Source organism: Pleuronectes platessa, chromosome 6, assembly GCF_947347685.1.
Source record: "Pleuronectes platessa chromosome 6, fPlePla1.1, whole genome shotgun sequence".
NCBI classification, from domain to species: Eukaryota; Metazoa; Chordata; class Actinopteri; order Pleuronectiformes; family Pleuronectidae; genus Pleuronectes; species Pleuronectes platessa.
Window position 1 is genome coordinate 14207616 of NC_070631.1, and position 22809 is coordinate 14230424.

At 42.4% G+C, this 22809-nt stretch overlaps 1 protein-coding gene and 1 long non-coding RNA gene across 2 annotated transcripts in view; one reads left to right on the top strand and one right to left on the bottom strand.

Moving 5' to 3' along the window:
• On the top strand, window positions 1–11713 carry LOC128442565 (uncharacterized). Its single transcript, XR_008338845.1, has 3 exons — window positions 1–202; window positions 1138–1247; window positions 11298–11713. It is a non-coding gene; the product is annotated as an uncharacterized LOC128442565 (long non-coding RNA).
• kcnc4 (potassium voltage-gated channel, Shaw-related subfamily, member 4) overlaps window positions 10533–22809 on the bottom strand; it is a 19790-nt gene continuing 7513 nt past the window's right edge. Inside the window, exons 2-4 of the mRNA XM_053425080.1 lie at window positions 17752–18684; window positions 16828–17001; window positions 10533–12397 (exon numbers count right to left, since the gene is read on the bottom strand). Coding sequence (XP_053281055.1) covers window positions 12330–12397; window positions 16828–17001; window positions 17752–18684 — 1175 coding nt within the window. The 3' untranslated portion in view covers window positions 10533–12329. The remainder of the gene's footprint in view (window positions 12398–16827; window positions 17002–17751; window positions 18685–22809) is intronic.

Sequence of the window (22809 nt, forward strand, 5' to 3'; positions counted from 1 at the left end):
CCTGCTGAAAACCAGCTACGACTTTTAACAACTGTTCAGAGGAGAACATTTCCTGGTTCAGTTGTGTTGTATTCACGCTGTGCCAGAAATATCTCAGGACGGGCGACAGAGACAGACGACTGTGTTTTTACCCGAAGCAGAGCTGATTGGCCGGTAAAAGCAGCCGTTGATGGACATGGATAGAAAATCTCTTAACTCGACAGTAAGTGAACATGGGAAGTTTAAACAAAACAACGATAAATTACAGAGAAAAGGTTTAGCCGTCCTCTTTCTTTTTATAGAGATAATGTTTGCACACACAAAGTAGGTCCATTCATCTTCATATACGTAAAAGCTGGCCGAGGTAAACAGGAAGACTTTTGAAAACCGCCAGGAAGAGAGAGGGGAAGCGCAGAGATCACAGGATCCTTCAGAAGTGAAACATTATAAACAGCCAGGTCCAAAGACAAACACCTCTGACTGCATCGTTTCTCAGATACATAGATTTCTGACATTTGGGATTTAAGCTGAAATCTGACTTTTTGTATAAACCCACTGCACTTTGTTTTAAAGTGAAAAATGTTGTTTGTAGACGAGTCAGTAAATCATATAATATAATATAAAATCTAGTCTTTTTTTTTATAGTTTTATGAAGAATTGTTGATTATTTTATCTTTAAGTCAGAGTAATTTACTGATATTAAAAATACTCCCACAAAACATTACTAGCTACAATTATACAACAATATTTACCTTTCAGTAAGTACAGTAAATGTAACTTGTTACTTCCTAACCTGCAAACTGTTGCAAGTAGAAATCTTGAAAATTTTAAATGAAGGTTTTTAACACAAATAAATATACAACCAAAAAAACCAAAACACTCAAAGTGAACTGCTGGAAATATCGACATGCGTCCTGGGGTTGGCTCACAGGGAGAAATCGGCCAGCGAGCAGCAAGATCTCTGGAGATATTCTGAGCGAGTGCAGCACTTGACGGAAATCTTGTCAGTCAGGAATGTGATATTGATCTCACCTAATCGGGCATCATAACACGAAATACGACCCCCGAGGACACATGACAGTGATGGCTCACTCCAATTTCAAAGGCGGACATTCTGTATTTCCCACATGAGTGATTTTTACCTCTGATTTCCTGCAGGGAACCCCCACAGAAAATGTGAAAACCCGCAATATACTGGTAGAAATGGGTTTGTGGCTCCCGTGAAAATCACTGATCGATCTGGGGCTGAATCATCATTTGTCTTTCAGGTATGTACAGATTTGAACATTCATATTTAATTCACTTTTGCAGCTGTCCCCCAGGGGGAGAGGGGGGGAGTGGTTTAACTTTCTTCAGATGGCCGATTTGTTGCATTGATCCCAACATTGATTGAGGCTGCTCCTATAGAGATCCCCCTTGGTTGCTATGGTTTCGGGTCTACGCTATATTTGTCTGTTGACGCAGCCTCGCAGCAGCTTTGGCTCTCGCCAGACAGGGGGGTGTGAATGAAGGGCGGGAAAACACTGCCTATAACAAATTGACCCAGATGGTGATGACGTATTTACAGAGAAGTCGCTGCAGGTAAACATGTCTCTGCAGATTCAGCAGCCAGAGCTACAGCGTGCTTCACTGTTTCCTTTTTATAGTCGGGACTTAATGATTTCTGTGCATTGGTCTAATAGACAAAAATTCAAGATGTGTCACTGCTGATATTTACCAGGTCACAATATACACTTTTACTTGTCTCACATGAAGTTAGGTTCAAGTCAACTTAATCAAACATCCAAACAACACACCGCATGGAATGATGGCTCTTTCAATCCTTTTTGTCAGATCGGGGCCAGAAGTGAGCCACAGTAATACCACGCGTCAACCAAAGTTTACCAAAGGTAGTCCAGATTTGTTTTGTGCAGTTAGGGCCACATTCATAATTTACCACATGGGCCACTTTAGGTTCACATCCAGATGACACCTTCCCTAGAGCACTTCATGTTTTGGGATATTGGGCCACGTCTGATATTTGACAGATGGACCACTTTAGACTCACATCCATTATGTCCCGGCCACAGGACGGCCTGAAGTGCTGCATCGTGGCCTGACGTGGCCCACATCCGTATGGGTTTGGTGTTCTAGCCTTCCTTGGTCTGGTGTGATCAATAACTTTTGGGCTAATATCTAAAGTTCATCTGCTTCAATTAGATATTGTAACAACACAGACATGGCTGTGTCAGTTTGATGATTTTAAGGCTCCTCTACGGCTTGTGCCGCTGACACACCGTGTTTGAGCACATCACACGTGAACATGTTCATTATTTTATCACCGAAACGAGCAGGAAACACACTGGACGTTCATGATTTGGTCGGAGCTGTTCCACTCGCTCTTCGTCAGGTTTCATAATGATAAGGTCCCAAGAGAGAGGAGGGAAATGAAGGGAAATTCAATCTACCATTATCTAGTAATTACTGCAAAATTGAACAAAATTAGTTTTGTTCTAAAGGGTTAAAATGACTCGTTATGAAACCAGTATTTGCCCGTCGTGCTTCTCTCACTCACTACCTACAAGATACCCAGGGGTACCCAATTGGACCGCTTCCCTCCTGCTGATAAGCTTATTAAAACTCCTGTTTTTTAGCGCTGCTGCATTGTCCCTATCTCAGTAGACAACTGCAAAGAATCCACATCTCTTACTTCTTTCACACAGAAATAACTGGTATACTCAGGTTTTTAAACTTGGGTAAAACCGCTAAAAGAAGGCAATTGACTCCTTTCCCATTGGCAGTAGATGAGTTTGCCTTTCTGTGTTTTTTCCCTTGTCATGAACGCACCTAAAACTGATGGATGTTATTTTCCATCACTGCTGATCAGAGCCTGGACCAGATAAAAACCTGTGTCTGCTGCAGTCTCATTTGACCCAGGAGCGAAAGCAGATTGTAGGGTGACGGCCCATCTTGATACGATAGATACCAAAGTATCTGTAGGACTGAACGGCCTCCATCTCCACCGACTGAATGCTCACTGGGCTTTCTGATGAAAGCTCTGCACCACGCCCCATCTCCTTAGTCTCATTGGCATTGAGCTGGAGACAATTTCACTGGCAACACTCTCCAAAGTCACCGATGACGCCCTGGCACGTACTCTCCACATTTACTGATACAACCAACAGAGAAGTCTGCCTTGCACAATGTGAAACCGAATGGAGCCAACACGGTTCCTTGATGAGCTCCTGTGCTGCTCAACACACACGGTCCACTGATCTTATGTTCTGTAGTCTGTTTATCATGAGACACTGATCCACCCCCATCTTTTCCTTTTTATTTCTCAGGAGTAATAGTTAGATAGTGTTGAAAACATTAGATAAATCTAAAAACTGAATCCAAATTTTAACCATGAATGTCAATTGTTGATCAATGTCGGTCAACTTTTGCATGTCGCAACAAAGAAATCAATATTGATAAATCAATGACTGTAAACATTATGAAACTGAAGAGAAGCGTCCTTCAGTGTGGCCCAGGACGCATTTGTGTTATAGCGCTGCTAAAAGAATGTGGGCGGATCCATCTCTGACCACCTCCGACTGTGGTCTGAGTGATCGGACCTCAAATAGATCCTCAGCGGCTCGCAGCTGCGTCCTCTTAGGGTGGCCCACATGTGATCGGTCCACTCAGGAGGGATGAGAATCCAGATATATGAACAGGATCCGAGAGAACGCAGCCTTCTCTCTCTTGTTCCTCATGTTGTTGTTTGATCAGACCCTCTTGATCCAAGGTTGACTCAAGTTCAAGTCACAGAGTCGCCTCAAACCCAGCTTCAAGTCAGATAATCCACCACGAGTTACTTGACGTGGCTGCAATTAAAGCATAAAAAGCCTTATGAAATATTTAACAAATTCGCGTTGTATTGAGGAGCTGAAAGTAAAACACAATAATCCCTTGATGAATAACATCGGCGCCATAATGATTCCCCTCCTATTGTGGGGATGCCTCATCACTAATGCATTAGCCATTTAGTGTGTGCTGGCCCGGTCAGAAGAGATGATTGCAGCCATTCAAGCGTTCTGCTGGAGTGCAGCCATGAAACGCCGTAATGACAGTTGAAGAGCAGTGGGCACTGATTAGACTACCGCTGAGAAAAGGATGAAAAATGCCCGTGTTCTCGCTCTCTAACTCATCACTGATCTCAGAAGGATGCAAGGACTTCATTGTGCATTAGTGATGACGCAATGTAAGATCTGCAGTGTGGTGTTACTGTAAAGACAAGAGATAGAGACTGCTGGTGGGTTTTCACCGAGGCCTTTACAGTATGTGAAGAGGAGGATTTGAGGGAAGCCATAGGAGCGCTAAATATTCATGAGCTCCGACTGTCCACTTCTATCCTCCATTTCTTTTTTTCCCCTTTCAAAGTGTCAGGAAGTGACGGCATGTGGACGTATCTAAATTGTTTCAGAGACTTGAGAGGGTACGATAAAGAGGCAAGTGCACATACTAATGGCTGTTATTTCCCGCCTGTCTTCAGACATAATGGCCAAGCTCTTATATGAGACATCCCTCCCACTTGAGGGGAAGAATCTCATCCCAGGAAACAAAAAATTAATAAAATGGTTGTGAAGAGCCTGTACAGACAACACTCAAAGTTGCATATGCTCTGCTGCTGCCGGCAGTAGATTCCAAGTCGTAGAGGCACAGCGCACATGTCAGTTACATGTCAGTTTTATGAATGGTAATATTTGTGAGGTTGTTCAGGGTGAATCAATAGTTCTTGGAAAAACTCCCCGTGATTGTCAAACAGTTTCCAGGCGCAGTCCACCTGGGAGCTACAAGTGGAAGTTTGACTTCTGAGAAAAAGCTGAGTTTTATTTTTTATTTTTTTTCGTTTATTGGCACATATCCAATCAGGCAGGCCACTCGGTGAAGGTTGATTACTGAGTGTTATTGTTCTCTCCCGGAGCAGGAAACTCGAGAGGTAAAAGGTTGAGCACACACGGCTCAGATTGTGTAGAGTTCACACTCTGTGTTGTTTGAAATATGAATGCGTGCTTTTCCTGTTCCTTTTTATTATTTTAAATCTCTTTATTTATTTATGTCGATTCTTGTTTCCAAAATAAGCTTAATGAAATGTGTAAAGTGCAAAATATACCAAAAATTATTAAGTCCCTGTTCTTAAAATGTGGAAATATCTCTCAGTTGTATTGGACACTTTTCATGGCATTTTATAAAAAAAAATATTTTTGGATTATTCGAAAATGCGCAAGAATATTTTTAAAAGTTCTGATTTAAGTTATCATTATTATTATTAAAGCTTGTTTAGATTATATATATATAGAAATTATATATATATATATATATATATATATAATTTCTTACTATAACCTGTCTTACTATAACCTTCAACTATGGATATCTTGTATGGAGGGACAGATCTCCCTCCATCATAGATGTAATTTGGGCCAAGCACATTGGGCCCAAATTACATTACAAAACCTCATCATCATATATCGTCTGACATCTTGGACCCATAGACATCCGCAGTAGTGATGCTCCACAGTCTGCTCCAGCTGTTGCTTGTTGTTGTGTCTCTCTGTCCTCTTCAGCAGGTGGACCACTGTCACTGACACGAGGATATTCAGCGTCCAACATTTCAGAGGAAGGAGGCACTTTACCCCGAAATGTTCTCTGGTTGCTTTTGATTAGGATCGTTGTGGAGTGAACTCTGAAATCTCACCTCATCATTATTGATGCCTCTGGGTCATGAGCTGTTCCTTGTTTTCTCCCTACTTTCCTCTTTCCTATGTTTGATAGAGGTTTATTTTTTCATCAGTCCACTGAGCCGTGTCCCAGGACTCCACCGCTCAGAAACACAGCTGTATATGAATGAATTCTTAATCACAAATCCAGACACCACTCTCTCAGAATTTCCTCCCTCGGTCGAGGCCAAATGAGCTCAAAATGAAGTGGCCCTGCTGGCTGGCCTTTCCACAGGCTCGCAACCCACACACCTCCAGTCTCTCATTTAAATGAAGACACACAACATCTGAGTCATCTGGACGAGAACTGAAAGCAGCCAGTTATTCACAACCACAAGCATTTATCATCAGGCCTAAAATCTAACGATCAATTCAAATTAAAGCATCAATATCTCATATATATTCTCATATATTCTAATCCTATCCTATCCTGATGTCAATATTTATTCTTATCTCAACTTAAAAACAAGTCGTTAGGTAATTTACTGGATTTTCACGTCAAGCAAGAATAAAAACGTCACTGATCAAACTTTTCTTATTTTATTTTAGTGACAAGCTGTCGGTGACTGACTCAGTAGAGTGTTAGTAGTGGTCATAGTAGTAATCCTTAACCGGTCCAGAAAATAAGGATTTATGTTCCATTCGAATAAAATGGAATGAGGTTTTTGATTACGCAGTTGCTGGTTGTTCGGCCGGTGTGCTGTTGATGGTGTGATCTTCACATGAGGCCTGCAGAGGAAGAGAGTGGTGGTGGGAGTGTCGGTAGTGGTGAGATGTGTGGTCCACCAGGGTCAACGCTGATGGAGACATAATTCAAATATCAACGTTCTTTCACTCTGAGACATTGTGTTTCCCACTTTCTACTCTCTCCCCCTCTTTCTCTCTCCCTCTCTCTCTCTCTCTCTCTCTCTCTCTCTCTCTCTCTCTCTCTCTCTCTCTCTCTCCCTCACTCACACACTCTCACACACACACAAATAGGGGCACAGGAGAAAAGGGAGCACTGTCCATTAGTGGCCCACAGGAGATTGGCCTTCTGCTGAACACATAATGCTTCTGCGGCGGGGGGGAAAGTCCCTTTAGGATAGTTGACTGAGAAATAATTCTCCTGCTCGCTACAGATCATTACGTCTCCATCCCCACTTACAAAGCCCTCTAGTGGCTGTTGTAGTCACGATGCAGGCAAAGGAGGAAGTCAGGTGACGTAGAGCAACAGAGTCCACATTGGGAGGAGGTCGATGTGGATGGATGGGTCAGTAAAACACCGGACTTTAACATGACCCTTCGTTCTTTTTAACATATGTGTCATTAGATGTTCGGTTGACTCGACTTGATGCATTCAAACGTAAGCATCTGATGTTTTGGTCTCACCGCCTGGCCCTGCCTGAGATGGATCAACCCCTTGGAGTCCTTCAGTCCTTGGGGATGAAATCATGCTTTCTCCGGTTGCATTTGAAGAAGCTGTCAAAGCCGAGTCACAGTGCAGAGACGCAGTCGGTCTTCAAATGGACAATCCCCGGAATTTTGGCACCGATAGTCACATGATTAGATAGAAACTATAGGCAAACTAAACAATCTTAAATGTGGGTTTGATGAACTGATCCAAAATTATTACTATTATTATCATTATTATAATTACACAATAGTTAAAAGATGGATATTAAATACATTCACTATTAAAGCCACCCTCTAACTTACACTCTCATAAATAATTATGCATAAATGAGAGACATTTTGTTATTGCACTGGCAAGATAAGAAGTCAAGATGTTGTCTTTTCCACGGTTTGGCACGAATGAATGAAAGGGTGTAATGGCTGGGGCTCAGCCTCTCTCCATGGAAACAGTGTTCAATATTGTCATGACAACCTTCAGCAGAGGAAGGGGAAAACAATAAAACATGGAATGGGGGAAACGATGACAGGGAATAATGTAGGATGACAGGAAAAGCCCTCACAGATTCTTTCTCTCAACCCCGACTCCTTCTCCTCTGCTCCGGCTCATCTTGTCTCTTGAATCGCAGCCTCGCCAGTCCGTCTATCGTCTTTTTCCCTGGGCCCCCTGAGCGAATTTACTAATGGAGTAATTCAGGTGTTAAAAACTAGTAATATGATAGCTGCTTTGTGTTGATAGAGTCATCATAATATGACATTTAACCAAATCACAGGATCCAGCCGGGCTATTATCACCTCTGAGCACAGTGACTTAAAGAGGACTCCTAAGGTGGCATTTCCCTCCGGAGTCTGTGATATCCTCGACATCTTAATTTAAAAGATAGAAATGACGAGTCATGGACAGAAATCACTTTATTAGGGACCAAACTAAATTAAAATGTAACAGATTATAATGTTAACTTTCTTGACTTTCCATTTAGCTATCGTTGAGATCACAGATAATGGTACTGAATGCACCAAGCAGCGAAACAACATTACAACAACACAATGACACTATTCAGGATGTGTGTTCATGTAAAGCGGTACCAAGAGGGACAAAATACAAAAGAGCAACACTGTTAATAAACACCATTAATAAGTAAATACTTTGTTTAAGAGTCACAGATCGTCTCATCATCTCATCGCTCTTCTTCTCTCTGACAGTCTCTCAGTCCACATGTAGCTTTGGTAAAACATGTGTCTGCTTTTATATGACCACACGGTGTCTCATTTTCATTCATCCCTGATGGTGTGGTCTCACTGGTAACATCGTACTAGCCCCTCACCCCCCACCCTCCCCAACCCCAGCCCACCTTTTATTAACCACAACGCATCCCCTGAACATCAAAATGTTCCTTGTGGGCAAGAACAATAATGAGGATCCCACTGGGCTGAGGTGGAATGAGTGAGTGTCTGTGAGGATATGTGTGTGTGTGTGTGTGTGTCTGCCTTTACAGACATCTTTGTGAGGACTATTTTACGCCTATAACTGACAGAGTGAAGACATTAAGGCCGTTCCTCACTTTCTGACCCCCTTTATGAGCTGTTTCAGGGTTATGACTTGGATTTAGTGTTAGGCACCTTGGTTTGATGGTTAAGTGTATGGGCTAGTCACTAGCCGCAAGTGAATGCATTATGTCAAGAGTGTCCTCACTAAGATAGATGTACAAAGATTTGTGCATTTCTCTTTTTGGGTTTGAACCCAGTTTAGGCAGTAGTTTAGGAAGTGCAGGAACATAAATAAACAAAAATGTACTTAAGTAAAAGTCAAAGTCAAAGTCAAAGTACCAGAAATAAAACTTTTCTATTTAGAAAAAGAAGGGAAATGCTTGCTTTTAAATATACTATAAGTATTAAAATAAAAAATACCTGCACAGTAAGGCCTATTTGTTAATGCAACTGTCTACTATATCATTATGGTTGAGTCTCTGCAGTGGCCTCTTCTGAATCTAGTTCAGCAGTGATGCTCTGATTGGATCAGTTGCGAATTGCCTATTTGTTATTGATTAGTTAAATAATTAAATATGAGAAACAATGTGAAGATGTATCGCAATGCTTTGTAAAAGTTAAGTGGAGTATGAAGTGCATATATTGATGATATATGTAGAGGACTAGAAGTAAAGCCAAGGAAAACTAGGGCCACGATGTAGCACTAACAGGCCCGAGCACAGGCATTTAGAAGCCTGTTGCGGTCGGTGGAGAGAGCGATCAATGACTAAGCGCAAGTCTCCACGTTGCATGTGTTTTGCGCACTGCAGCAAGGACAAATGCTTAATATATTATTATATAATTATGACTTAGTATCTCATTATTATGACTTAGTATCTCATTATTATGAAATACTATCTCATTATTATGAGATACAGATTTTCTCATAATCTATCATACACCGTGTGATGAAATCAAATATTCCGAGGTGGTTTATATCTCCATCTTGTTGAGATGACATTCACAGAAGTTGAAGTTGATCTGATGAAAGCCCAAAGACAAGTTCATCAGAGTAAAATTGTAGAAAATGGCCGAAATGGCCACCAAAGCCAAAATGGTGTGCTTCCTGTTTGGTGTAGCACATCTATCCAAGACACTTTTTTGTTTGCCATAAAAAGATGCAAGTACAAGATTTGTGTGTGTGTGTGTGTGTGTGTGTGTGCTCTTGTACAGCTAGCCTTGTGATGACCAGTTTGAGCCTAAAAGCGAGTGAGGACCTTTTGGGAAAGTGAGGACCTTTTGGCCTGTCCTCACTTTGTGACCCTCTTGTAATGGTTAAGACTGTGTTTTAAGGTTAAGGTTAGCATAAGGTTGAGGTTAGGTTAAGGGTTAGATATTTAGTTTGGATGGTTGGGGTTAGAGTAAGGGGCTAGGGAATGCATTATGCCAATGAGTGTCCTCACTAAGACAGGTGTATAAAGATGTGTGTGTGTGTGTGTGTGTGTGTGTGTGTGTGTGCGTGTGCGTGCGTGTGTGTGTGTGTGTGTGTGAATGACTGGTGTTTCTTTGCCTGTGAAAGACAGAGGGACGGGGGGGCATCCAAGCAGTAAATAGGGGTGCCTGTCATCCCAAATCTCCATGGAGATGAGCTCTGTGAGCCATCTCCACCTTCACTATCATCACAGAGGAACAGGAGAGCAGGAGGCACGGCCATGACTGTTACATTACACCACTTTAACCCGAGCACAAGATCAACCAGAATGCACTTGTGTGTCACTGGCATAAATAGTTCCTGTACTGACGCACACTGTGCAGTTAATGGCACAAATGCAGATTCCACAGAGCAAGCTGTGAATGGAAATAAAAACAAGAGTGCACGTGCATGAGATTTCAAATTCAACACCAGGAGGGGAAATGGATTTTATTTGTATTTCTGCAAAGAAACAGATGCCTACATTTTACAACACACACACACACTTGCACACACTCCCTCAGACGCACACATCTGACACCATAACAGTCACCTATACAATCCATAATGAGGAGAAATGAAATTGACGTGCTGTGCGCTTCTCCATCACATTCGAGTATATATACAACAGAGGAAAAGAGGACATGAGGCTAAAAATGTGAATTATCAAAATGATAATCTGCTATTACATGGTGCGTACACACGTCACACAGAGAGGAGGAGAACACAGTCAAAGGAATGATCCAGAATATTGTCCTTTGCTACATACGTGAAACTGTGCTTATACATAATTACAGAGCTGTGGGTCAGCAGAGAAACAGAGTCTAATGAAGATGAAATTAAGTTTCTCTTTTGTTCATTAAACATAAGGCCACTATGGTCGACCACAAGGAACATATTATATAGGTCACGAGTGAAAGAAACATTCCTTCTGCTACTACAGAGGGTTTCTACAAATCCAACCAAATCTAAGGAGGTTACTGCACATTTCTAAGCTCCATTACTCAACATGAGGCACAAGTGGAACTGATGGCATTGCACGTTGTATGTTTTACTAACAATGGTACTAAAAATCTACCATGTGATCTACTGGAGTCTTTGGTCCTGACTCAACCGTAATGATGCATCAACTGTATGAGGCTAATGTAATAGACAGGCAATACTGCTCCTTTTTTCTCTTATTGTACAAGGATTCACAAACATGTGTTGCCTGAGCAGCATTTATAACCACGGCTGTGTCCCCTTGACAGGATATCTACATGCTGTCCCTCTGGTCAGTGTGAAGAAGCAGTGGCACGACAGAAGGCAGAGACCGGATGATCAACAAAGAACTCGGGGTCTGTTCGGTCGAGGATCAAACAAATGATTTCAAGTCTCCATCTAATCCTAGTTCACAGTTACAGTTTTGCTGTACAGACTCATATTCCCAAGTGTCTTGGTGTTCTTGCTTGACAGTTGATGACATTTATGGATATAAGACATGAATCCAAAAACGACAAGGCAGTGTTTTGAGTTTCAAAAAGAGCTCAAAGTGACTGTTTCTGTACATAGGACTACAAACATGAACAGACAAACACACAAACAAACGGCAAATCTCAGGAGCATAAAAGGCTGCCTAGTAATTCAAAGCGACAGCCTCATGATTACAGCCCCAGAAATATCTCAACCTGTCCTCTATAACATGAAACATTCATGAGTAAATAAGCTGATGTGTGAAAAATATATATATTTAAAGTCGAAAGACCTAAAACTCTGCTAAGAAGATTGGTCAGGACTCTGTGGTTTGATGAGATTTGATTAACAGTGACCAAATCCTGATGCAGATTGAAATGTTGCTAAACCCTGTTTGCTGGATGGAAATATGTCACATTTCTCATCAAACCAGTGAGAAGAATACAGATGAAAACAGAGAAACAAAATCCCTCGTGTGAAACAGCTCTGGCAGAAACTTCACCGGTCATGAAAGAAAATACACTCCCCAACCAGTGACAGTTAAGTGTATTAACAGTGAATTAATGGTACAGTACATTTTACAATAATAGATCATGCGTACATGCAAAATGCTCTGTAACATGTAAATGAGTGCACCTATGGCAAATCTGCTTAGCAGCACCACAAGGTCCAGGATGTATGACCGAAACCAAACAAAACAACAAGACTTTGGCCCGACTAAAAGAATCAGGTCGGCAGTTCAGGACAGAAAAGAAATCAGGATGAATCTCTGCACGGCTTGGACTCCATCGCGAGTTCACACTCTTCTTCTTCCTGGTGGTCAATCAGCATCAGGTCAGAGTGGTGACCTCGGGCTGAGCGTAGTTTCCAGTGGCAGCGAGCATGTCTTTACAGAGGTCTGTTAGGAGAGACAAAAGACAGCAACACACTGACTTATGGTATCAGCAGGAAAGACTATAGAGAAAAAAATCATCTTCGGTGTGTGACTTCTACTAAAGTTTTCTGTTTGAACTGCGTATGATCATTTCCTGTTGAATGTTTCAGCTCTCCAGCACAGAGAAGCTGTTTTCAGACAGGACAGGACACATTCACAACAACAGGAAAATGTCTGGCAGCTCATATCACCAAAAGAGATATTTGTTTTCCTTTCATATTTTTGGTTCTGCATCTGTTGCATATTAAAACCCTCATTAAAACACCCCACTTTCTTGTTTTGCTATACATAGGAAGGAGATGTCCCAGAAGATGTCCTGTGGAACTGACATGGACATTTGCCTTCAAGTCCTTCCATATAGTCAGGAAAATGTCCAGATTTTGACACATGTGAAAGCAGCCATAGAGATCTTCTACTGATCTAAACCCCAGCAGAGCATCACTTTCACCACCCATGTTGTTAATGGAAACCTATTGGTAGCAATCATCCAGAGGAGGGGGTTAATCCACGCTCAGTGACCTTTTCTCTGCTTGTCTGAACGTCAACCTGCTGCCTCCTCTTAGCAGCGCTCATCATAAGGAAACACGCTGGTGGTTGTGACATCGCAGGGCCAACGTGATTTCAGCCAGGTCACGCAATCCCTGTGACTAACTCAATGACCTCAAATCCACCAACGTTTTGCTCCTAACTGCAGGGTGGGCGACCATTTCCTGAGGCCGATAACCCTCGGAGCATCTTCAGACCTGCTCTTTCTGTTTCCTGCCATACTGCTCTGGTGAAATATTATCCATACCTTTTATCCCCTCACCCAGCAATTAGCCAAACACCATCCCCTGTGGGCATAGCTCTGAACAGCAGAGCCCTGGTGCTTTCGTCTATCTCCATCTAACTCAAAATGGCTGCAAACACACAAAGACATTGAAACTTTGAATTCTGCCATAACAGATTCTTCAGTAAATATATTGAGATTCTACTTGCACTGTTCTCGAATGTAATGAGCACTAAATGTGTTGTGTATGTGTGATCTTCTCCTGTAATAGACTGGGAGGTCATTGTCCTCATACTCACCAGACACAGAGCTGCAGATTGAATCACCCCCCTCCTCCCTCTCGTCTAAGATTCATTTTGAGGTGTTCTGGCTTTGCTCTGCTCTCCACGGTTTTTGTCTCTGTGATCAGGAGAGAGCTTGGGTGGTGAGCTCATGAGCCGACCAGATCATTTAGCCTAAATGTAGGGTACTCAGCATGAACACAGGCTGTGGACGCTTTGTGTTGGTCTTTCCCACTGTGACTGTGGGGCTGTAACATTTATATTGATTTCCTCCCCTGAGCAGAATTAGATGTCCACACACTTCCGTTCTATCTGACAGATAGAAGCAATTTTGTGGGTTTTTTTTGCATGTGAAAAACCACATTGCCATTAACCTACATCAGTCTTCAACACTCAACACATATGCAGGGATTGACAGGGCTTTCAGGAAAAACAGTCGGACACAATTTCCTTGTAATGGGCTGTCGTGGGGGGGGAAACGAGATTGTATACATCTCAAGGGAGCCAAGCTATACAGTAAGTGCCCCATTTATGTGCTGTTTTTTCCTCAACAGTGATGTGCTAATGAGTGTCGGGAGAAAAATGCACCAACGTAAAGTGCAGCTTCGCAGGAAAACACCTTTACTGTCGCCGGGCTGTTTGCAGACGAGAGTCAGGATGTTGACTGGGTGGGATGTGTGCTCAGGATGTCAGGAATGAATCCATGGCTGCCAAATATAGAGCCTCTTCTCACAAGTGGCTTTTGGGTACTTTAGGAAGCTCAGATGTGAGATCCAGGAGAGAGATAGCAGGCTACGGCGGATGCCAATTGAGAGATTTGCAAGAACGTCATCTCCTTTATTGTGTTACCTCTGTCAGATGACTGTTTAAAATAGTCACCAATACAAAGCATCGGAGGGGTGATAACCTGTTCATGCTGTATCTACCCCAATCAGGCAATGCTTATGTTTTTTATATTATAATGACTAGTGCAGTGCCAGTTGAAAACCTGCCTGTTTGGAATGGACTGTTTGCTTTCTCTGTGGTTGACCTGCAGTAATTGAGCCGCAGCATGTAACGGCCGACTGCAGGACTCAGTCCACAGAACCCTTAACTGCACTGCTGCTGCTGCACAAAGAGCTGTTCACCTGTTAATTCAATGTTCGGTGAATCTCAGCTCCGTACACAGAAGCCCGAACAGGAGAATCAGTACCATTGTCGTTAACACGCCCCCATCTTGAACGTGCTGTTGTTGTGATCTGCAACACCACTCATGTTGATGCAATGAACGCTTCTCAAGACAAGGCTAACACATGCAGACAGACAGACCGCAATTATACGATGCCAGCGCTAAGTGAAGCTGTCAGGATGTTACAGTATATTAGGTCATTTTCTGGCTTCATTGTGACATAATTCCTCACATCTAGTGAACACATTTTTAGGTTCATTCATCATTTTCCGGCGTCTGTGTGACTTCTTCATGATGTCATATGATATCATGAGATAGGGAATAGTTTTCCATTCGTTATAGGCTTTAGATTGTCTCTCTGTTATATGTCTTTGATAATGTTATTGTGGACCTTTTTTTCTCTACCTTGACCTTTGACTTTTGATTAATCAGCCCCTATAGGTCTCGAGAAACCCTTAATTTGGTTAATATCAACTCTTGTGTTAATAATAAATTTTGCTTGTAAGTACAGATATGTGCACAGGGTGAATATTAGTGGTGTATCGTTGTGTTGCTAAGGTTGGTCATCATTAAGGCAGTCTGTGAACAATCACATGATTGATTGATGAGTGAACTTTACGTTTACAAAAGTTTGCACTTGAACCCTGAAATGAAGCATGGTGTTAGTTCTTCACTTGTATTGGCTGATATTCTCTGTCTGTTTGCCGCATGCTTCACAATGATTGGCACTTACACAGCTCCCTGCACCGTCCGGACCTCTACCTACTGTGGTTAGATACAGATTCACGTGTGAGGGAGAATAGTCCACATGGCTGCTTGGATTCATTGAGCGCTCCCTCAAACTGCAGAACCTTTTCTGACAAATCTAACAGCAAAACTATCTTGTGGTAATTCCTTGACTGAAACGGTTGATTGGTACCTTATGCTGCTGCTTACCCTAAGCTAGTACAGCTCCTTGAGACACACAGACAGATGGATGATGCAATTAATACTACAAAGCCCTTCCATTGATTTCCTTTGGATCTGTCGGCTGAATAATGACTAAATCTGCCCTAAGTCAGTGGGAGGTGGCAAGAGAAGATTGAAGAAGAGGCAACATACCCTGGAGTTTTCTTTCAACCTTCTCAGCAGCAAACAAAGCTTGTTTTCTGGTGAGTCTATAGACATTTACACCTTGCTTTAGCCATAGTGCCCCAGAGCTACAGGGATGACACTGTCTGTCAGGTGATCACCAAAACAGCTCTATGTTTCTTCATGGGTTATCTAGTGGCATTATCAGGACAAAATTAAGCATTTGTCCTTCAACTGAAAAATATTGTGGTTATTATTCCAACAGCCACACAGGTTTCAAATTTTGGTTGAAAATCAATTTTAAGTGAAGCCAAGAATATTTAGAACGTTCAATACTGTGCTGTATTGTATTGAATCGTATCATATCTCTTCATCTATATCGTATCTTATATTCTGTATCGTACCCTTAAATATGTCTAACAGTTAAACACAGGAACATCTATCTACCACCTTCATTAACACCATTCTAATGACTTGGTCCTTTGTCTCCAACACCCTGAGGCCAAATCTTAATGTTTTTATCCATCCATCCATCAGCTGTGTTTCCTGGTGTGTATCTACATTGTGGGCTCCAAGCCTGGCTGTAGGTCTCTATTCTAGTGAAACCTTTTATTTTTAGGGTTATTGCACTTCTTTGCTTCCGTCGGAGAGTTAGATGACAAAATTAATAATACATAATTCCATTTGATATCTTTCTTTTTATTCGTATTGGTACGAAACGTTTGGAAATGACAAGTGCGATAGTTGAGATAGTTGCTGATAGGTCATATTTTGTTGCCTTGGACAGAGCCTGTTCCAGTCTTATGCAAAGCTAAGGCCTCCTGGCTATTTTTTATAGTGAGCGTTCAGAAATTGTACAAATAAAGCAAATAACATTAAATATTAGCTAAGTTTGGAACTAGTTCCATGTGGCTAAATCCTGGTTTTGACTAATACAACATAATTTCAGTCCCTGAACGCAACAGTTGAGAAAACACCACTGACCTGCAGAAATGCATTTGAATTTTCTCAGGCGAGTCAATTAAGACCTACAGTGCAGCGAGACTGCAGTACAACATGCAACACTTTAAATTTAGCTGGTCATACGGACATGTATGTAACCTACCAGTTCGGACAGGTGGGTCTCCTGATGTTAGGAGGAAGCAGGTGGCCTCTTTCTTATTCTTGGTCCCTCGGGTGCACCGCAGGGACCACTTCTCACTGGGAGACAGCGGCTGGGTCAGACTGCAGCCCTCCTCCTCTGAAAGGGCCACATTTGCATCACCGTTCTGTTTGGAACCTGACAGGATGACAAAAACACACAGCGCCGTAAATGCCAAAGCTTTTACTGAGCCGGGGCCCAGACAAAGGCAGCGGTTATTGCATAACATCTGAATTTTTCTGCGATAAAATCCAATTTGACTGAGATCTCATGAGGAGTAATTTGATCCCGGTGTGTTACTCTCTTTGTGACTAAGTGTGGTTCGTCTGTCAGGAAAACTCTGAAAAGCAGCAGGAGCTGTAAGACACAGTGGACGTCTAGTTACTATCAGACACTCTGATATCTATCATGTGGTTTCTGAAAGATGAACTCTCCAATTTAATGAATGGTGTAGAAGTCATCTAAATTAAAAGCTGATGATACCTTTAAGAGTAAATCTTAAAGGTGGAGTTCACCCTAATAAAAAAAAAAGAAGCATTTTCTCACTTGCATCTAGTGGTGCTTGTTTTTAGCCATGCTTGGCTTAGTTGCCCAGGTTTTGAGAGTCCACACGATTTATCATTAAAATGGAGGTGAATAACTTAAAAATTAAACATCTCTTTCTACCAAATATGTGAATAAATCAGTATTTAATTAAAAGGGTAATTTTTCAACATGGTGAAAAATCTATTTTAATTTCTTGTTTCTGATCAGCAGCATCAAACCTGAGAGTGTAATTCACAGTAAATTAGACTAAAAATATCTGCTTGGTTCCAAACAACAAAAGGCGAGTGAGAAAATGTTTTCCTATTGTTTGAGAGAACTGCTCCTTTATCATCACAGTCTGACCTGAACGATTCCTGCTGACACTCTCCTCAGCCGCCAGCGGACACGTGTCACTCTGCGTGCTGTCTCTGTGTGAGTTTGTTTCCGACTTCCCAAACGAGGCTGAGTCAGTCGGAGCGTCTGGGTTCGGGTTGTGCTTCTTCTTCTTCTTCGGCAGTTTCTGTTTGGCCATAGCCAGCGAGTAGTACATCCCAAAGTTATTGACGATGACGGGGACCGGCATGGCAATGGTCAGGACCCCGGCCAGTGCGCACAGGGCCCCCACCATCATGCCCAACCACGTCTGTGGGTACATGTCTCCGTAGCCCAGCGTCGTCATGGTCACCACTGCCCACCAGAAGCTGATGGGGATGTTCTTGAAGTGTGTGTGGTTGGAGCCCGTGGGGTCGTCGGGCTTGGCCCCGATGCGCTCAGCGTAGTAAATCATGGTGGCGAAGATGAGAACACCCAGTGCCAAGAAGATGATGAGAAGGAGAAATTCATTGACACTGGCCCTCAGCGTGTGTCCCAGCACGCGCAGGCCAACAAAGTGTCGCGTCAGTTTGAAGATCCGGAGGATCCGAACAAAGCGCACCACTCGGAGGAATCCCAGCACGTCACTGGCAGCTTTGGATGACAGACCACTCAGGCCCATCTCCAGGTAGAAGGGCAGAATGGCAACAAAGTCAATGATGTTGAGTGAGTTCCTGATGAAGACCACCTTGCCCGGGCAGCAGACGATACGCACCAGGAATTCAAACGTGAACCAGACCACACAGATGCCCTCCACCACGGTGAGGATGGGCTTGGTCACCATCTCCCTCCTCTCCACGTTGTGTGTGACGTTGCCCACGACAACCTGCTCCGTGCGGTTCTGAAGTTCATTGAAGGCCTCGTGGGTCTCCAGGCAGAACGTGGTGATGGACACCAGGATGAAGAAGAGAGAGGCAAATGCAACTCCCTGAACGAGAAGAGATAACACAGTTAGTCATCGATAAACAGCACAATGTGATGTCTTCCCTCAGTTAACATATGCAATCACAATGATGTTTATTAAACTCGCTTCTGTGGTGCAAGAGCTCCCATTGAAATCTTTGTCTGCAGTACGTGTGCCTCATGAAAACCATTTTCAATCCCTGCACCATATTTAATTATAATCATGTGTAAATCAAGTGCCTGAAGAAACATGTTAAGAGGGATTATTTTCCAGCTGAGGCAATGAGATCCAGCTGATCTACAGTAAGTGAAAGTATGAAAAATCGATTAAGTCTATATATACACAACAGGGCATTTTCTATAAGAGACTGTGTGTCTGTAATATAGTAAAAAAATATATAGTGAATAATTAAAATCACAACAATTTTGTATCATCATTTTGTCCTAATGCAGCCTAAGTGGAACATAATGCCATTTTTCTCCTGCCTCCTGGTAAACACCTATTTCCTTTAAGAAACAGCTCCCTGTCGTGATTGTCCACTACCGCTGCAGTTTGAAGATTAGAGACTAAAAAAAACATAGCGGCCACAGGAGAGAGCTAGGACACAGACCAATTCAAAACCAATTACTCCCTTCTACAAAGAGACTGGATGATGCCAAGAGAAAAGCTGATTCAATTAACATGAGCCCTGCTGGTCACAGACAGCAGGGGGCGCTCACTGCGTGAACTGACTCAGTAAAGTAGTCTTTGGGCTAACGTTACACCTGTCTGTCATATATATGTATGTCATTATATTGCATACTACTTTTTAAATATTACTGTGTTTAATGCAGGAGATGTTGGATTCTCTTTTGATTTTATTCATACACAGTATATAAATGTTTCTTTTTAAGATTAGATAAGACATCATTTAATGTCCTAGAGGGAAACTTGACATTGCCATCATAGTGTCTACAAAGTAAAAATGTCACACATTAAACAACATAGATACAATTTAAATATATTCCAAATCAAAACAAGGCGACAATATATTATTTTTATTTTATTGTAATTATTTTAATGATTGTCCTGGTTTATGAAATATGAGATATAAAAAAAATTGGTACCGCAGCATACATTATATAAAGATTCTTCATTTGCAATCTGAGCACAAAGGATGAGTGAGAAGAGGAGCGGAGCCTGCAGGCACTGACAGGCACAGACACTGGACAGGACTCACAGTATGTTCACATATTCAGGTTTATCAGACATGTCTGAGAGTGGGATTAAAACATCTAATGTAATACAAATATCTTGGAAATACAAATCCAAACCACTTTTACAATTCCCGGTAGGTAAAGGGAATAATGTGGCTGCACGGCACACACCTGATCCAGCACAATGGGCTCAGTGTTTGTTTGTGTTAACATTGTGTGCTCACTCATACCTGATCTGTCTTTATTGTTTACTAAAGCCGGGACAAATTGTAATGCCTCCACAAACCTTTCTAATCTTGCAGCTGCATAAACATGTACGTCTGCCCTGAATGCACTTAGGCTCTTTTCCGCCTGCAGGGCCTCTCACATATCAGTCAGCTTTTTAGTGTTTGGATCTAAAGCCAGATGAGGACACATCGGAACAAGCAATCTAAATAAGTACTGGATAGTTTATTGAGTTTATTGAGTGGAAAGAAGAAGAACTGGCCGGTAGCAGTTTAAAGCAGCAAAAACTGAGATACTGCACACATGTAAACAAACACGCTCTGTATGTTGGTGTATATATTTTGCACATGGATCATGTGCTGCTTTTCCACTGTGTCCCTGCTGAGCTCTGGGAAGCTCGCAGCAACGATCCCTTGAGAAGACGAAGCCAGCGCTGCAAAACAAAAGGGAAGGCCGTGAAGCCTGGACTCGGCCCCAGGAGGAGATCAGAGATCCCCCTGTTGCGTGGACACGGATTCCCTGAGCATCAGCAGGGCTGGCGGTGCACAAGTGTGTGAGCGCGCTACAGAAGGAATCACGAGGTGAATCACAACAAGACAAACAGCAGGAATACGGAACAGAAGAACCTGGCTGGATTAGCAAGTGATGATTGTGACATTGAAATTGTAATTATGATACCTTATGATTCATAAACATCAACAAAAGGAAGACTTTGGGGGAGAGGAGTGGAAGATTAAGCTTATTAGACCTGATTCGATTTTGGGGATGAAAGGTCAAAGGTCAAGGTCACTGTGACATTACTAAACACATTTTTGGCCTCTTGAACGCAACAATTGAGGAAAACCTTGAGGGAATTTCTGATACTTCAGCACAAACATTCACTTGGAGTCAAAGATAAACTGATCAGATTTCAGTGGTCAAAGGTCAAAGGGTCACAGTGACCTTTTAGGAGTGGAAAGTATGGAGCCTGAAATAGCACTGGTTGAGGGAGCCATACAACTGCAGGGCCATGATTGTATTTCATAGTTGGTTCACCATTCATCTGTATTGGTCTTTTCATGATGTATTAATTCCAGGTGACTTTAATCGTTTTGCATAAATAAACATGGACAAAAAAGACACAGAGAAGTCTCCTGTGCTGAGCTCTGCTACGACACAACCGACAAACCAGCTGCCACCAGATGCAGCCTGCGAGTCCTGCTGCTGCCCGGATGCCTCTGATCAGCCTAACGGGCTCTGACAGCGTTCAGTTTACTCAAATGCCAAACGGTTTATCCCAGACCTAAACAGAGCCGGGGATCTGCAGCCGTGGCCACCTCTGCTGGAGGTGCTCGAATGCACGAAGACTATCTGCTCTGCTCATAAAAGGCTCATGGGGAAAAGTCTAATAATAACATGAATCAGCCGGACCTCACACCTGCATGCGTGCGTCTGTGCGTTGCTGCCACTTCTCGTGCTGAGTCTTTTTTTTGTTTCGCGTTCATCCCGGCAAGTCGTTGTCTTGCTAAGTAAATCTTGCAGGATTTAAATGTGCAGTTTGTTTAAGGCCCGATGTAAAGAGAGGCCACAATATCAGGTTTACAGCGGTAACTCTAAACGCTGTCGGAGTGATTACCATTATGTCTCTTTGCACCACAGAGTGTTTTCCATGTTGCTCGGGTGAGCCCGCTGATACACAAGCAAGAATCATTAGGAGGCCAAGTGACTGTTAATGCATAGCGTTTTATTTAGCAGTTCCTGGTGTTCTTGCTGAGGGTTTGATAGAAAGACTATATAATATTATTTATACAACTCGTTCATTATTTGTCCATCAATCTGTATCTGTGCGCCTGTAATGGTAGATTCTCATTTAAGTGGTAGCGTCACCTCTCACAGTACATTTACTGGACTTTTGTGGAATTTGCACAGTTGCAAAGGTCAGAGACAAATATTTGAGTTTTTACTTGAGTATATTAGATTGATTGGCCATAGTTCAGAGTATAGAATATAGACATTTTTGCAGATGTATAAATAGAGACATAAAGATGAATTCTGTAAATATGGAATTCTAGTTAACCTGCAGTTTTAGATTCATGCTTTAAAATGTGTTTTTTAAATTTACAATTTAATTACAGGATAGTTGAAGTGTGATATGAGGAGAGAGAATGAGGAGGACCTGCACCAAAGAGCCAGGTCGGAACCAAACCACCTGCTGCCGCTGCAGGAGGACTCAAGCCTCAAGCCATACTGTGCAGTCATTTGATCTGTAAAAATACGACCTAGCATATTTAAGCCTCTTAACCCTTGGCCAGATGTTTTTTAATTAAATAAAAAGATACAATAACATTTACAACTTCAATATTTTGTGATTTATACCTACAATGATACAGATTATTAAAAAACTCTCTGAGTGCTGTACCTACAGCAGTGGAGATGATCATTTCAGTGGTGCCACAAAGATGCCAATTGTCTGGAGGGAGTGAAGAGATACAGAGGTCCCCAAGGGGACAATCGCCTGGTCCCAGATGGGAAAATAAGGGTGCGGGGGGGGGGGGGGGTATAACACGACAGTCGACGGGCAGCAGGCTGTGCGTCGGAGTGCAGCAGCTGTGGAGTCCCATCACAGCTATCACCTTCAGCAACTCAGCATCACACCCTGTTACTAACACAGACGCTCTATTCAGGGTCCAAAACACGAAGCCGTCACAGCAGCTGTAAAGCCAACCATAGCAGATTTTTGCTGCA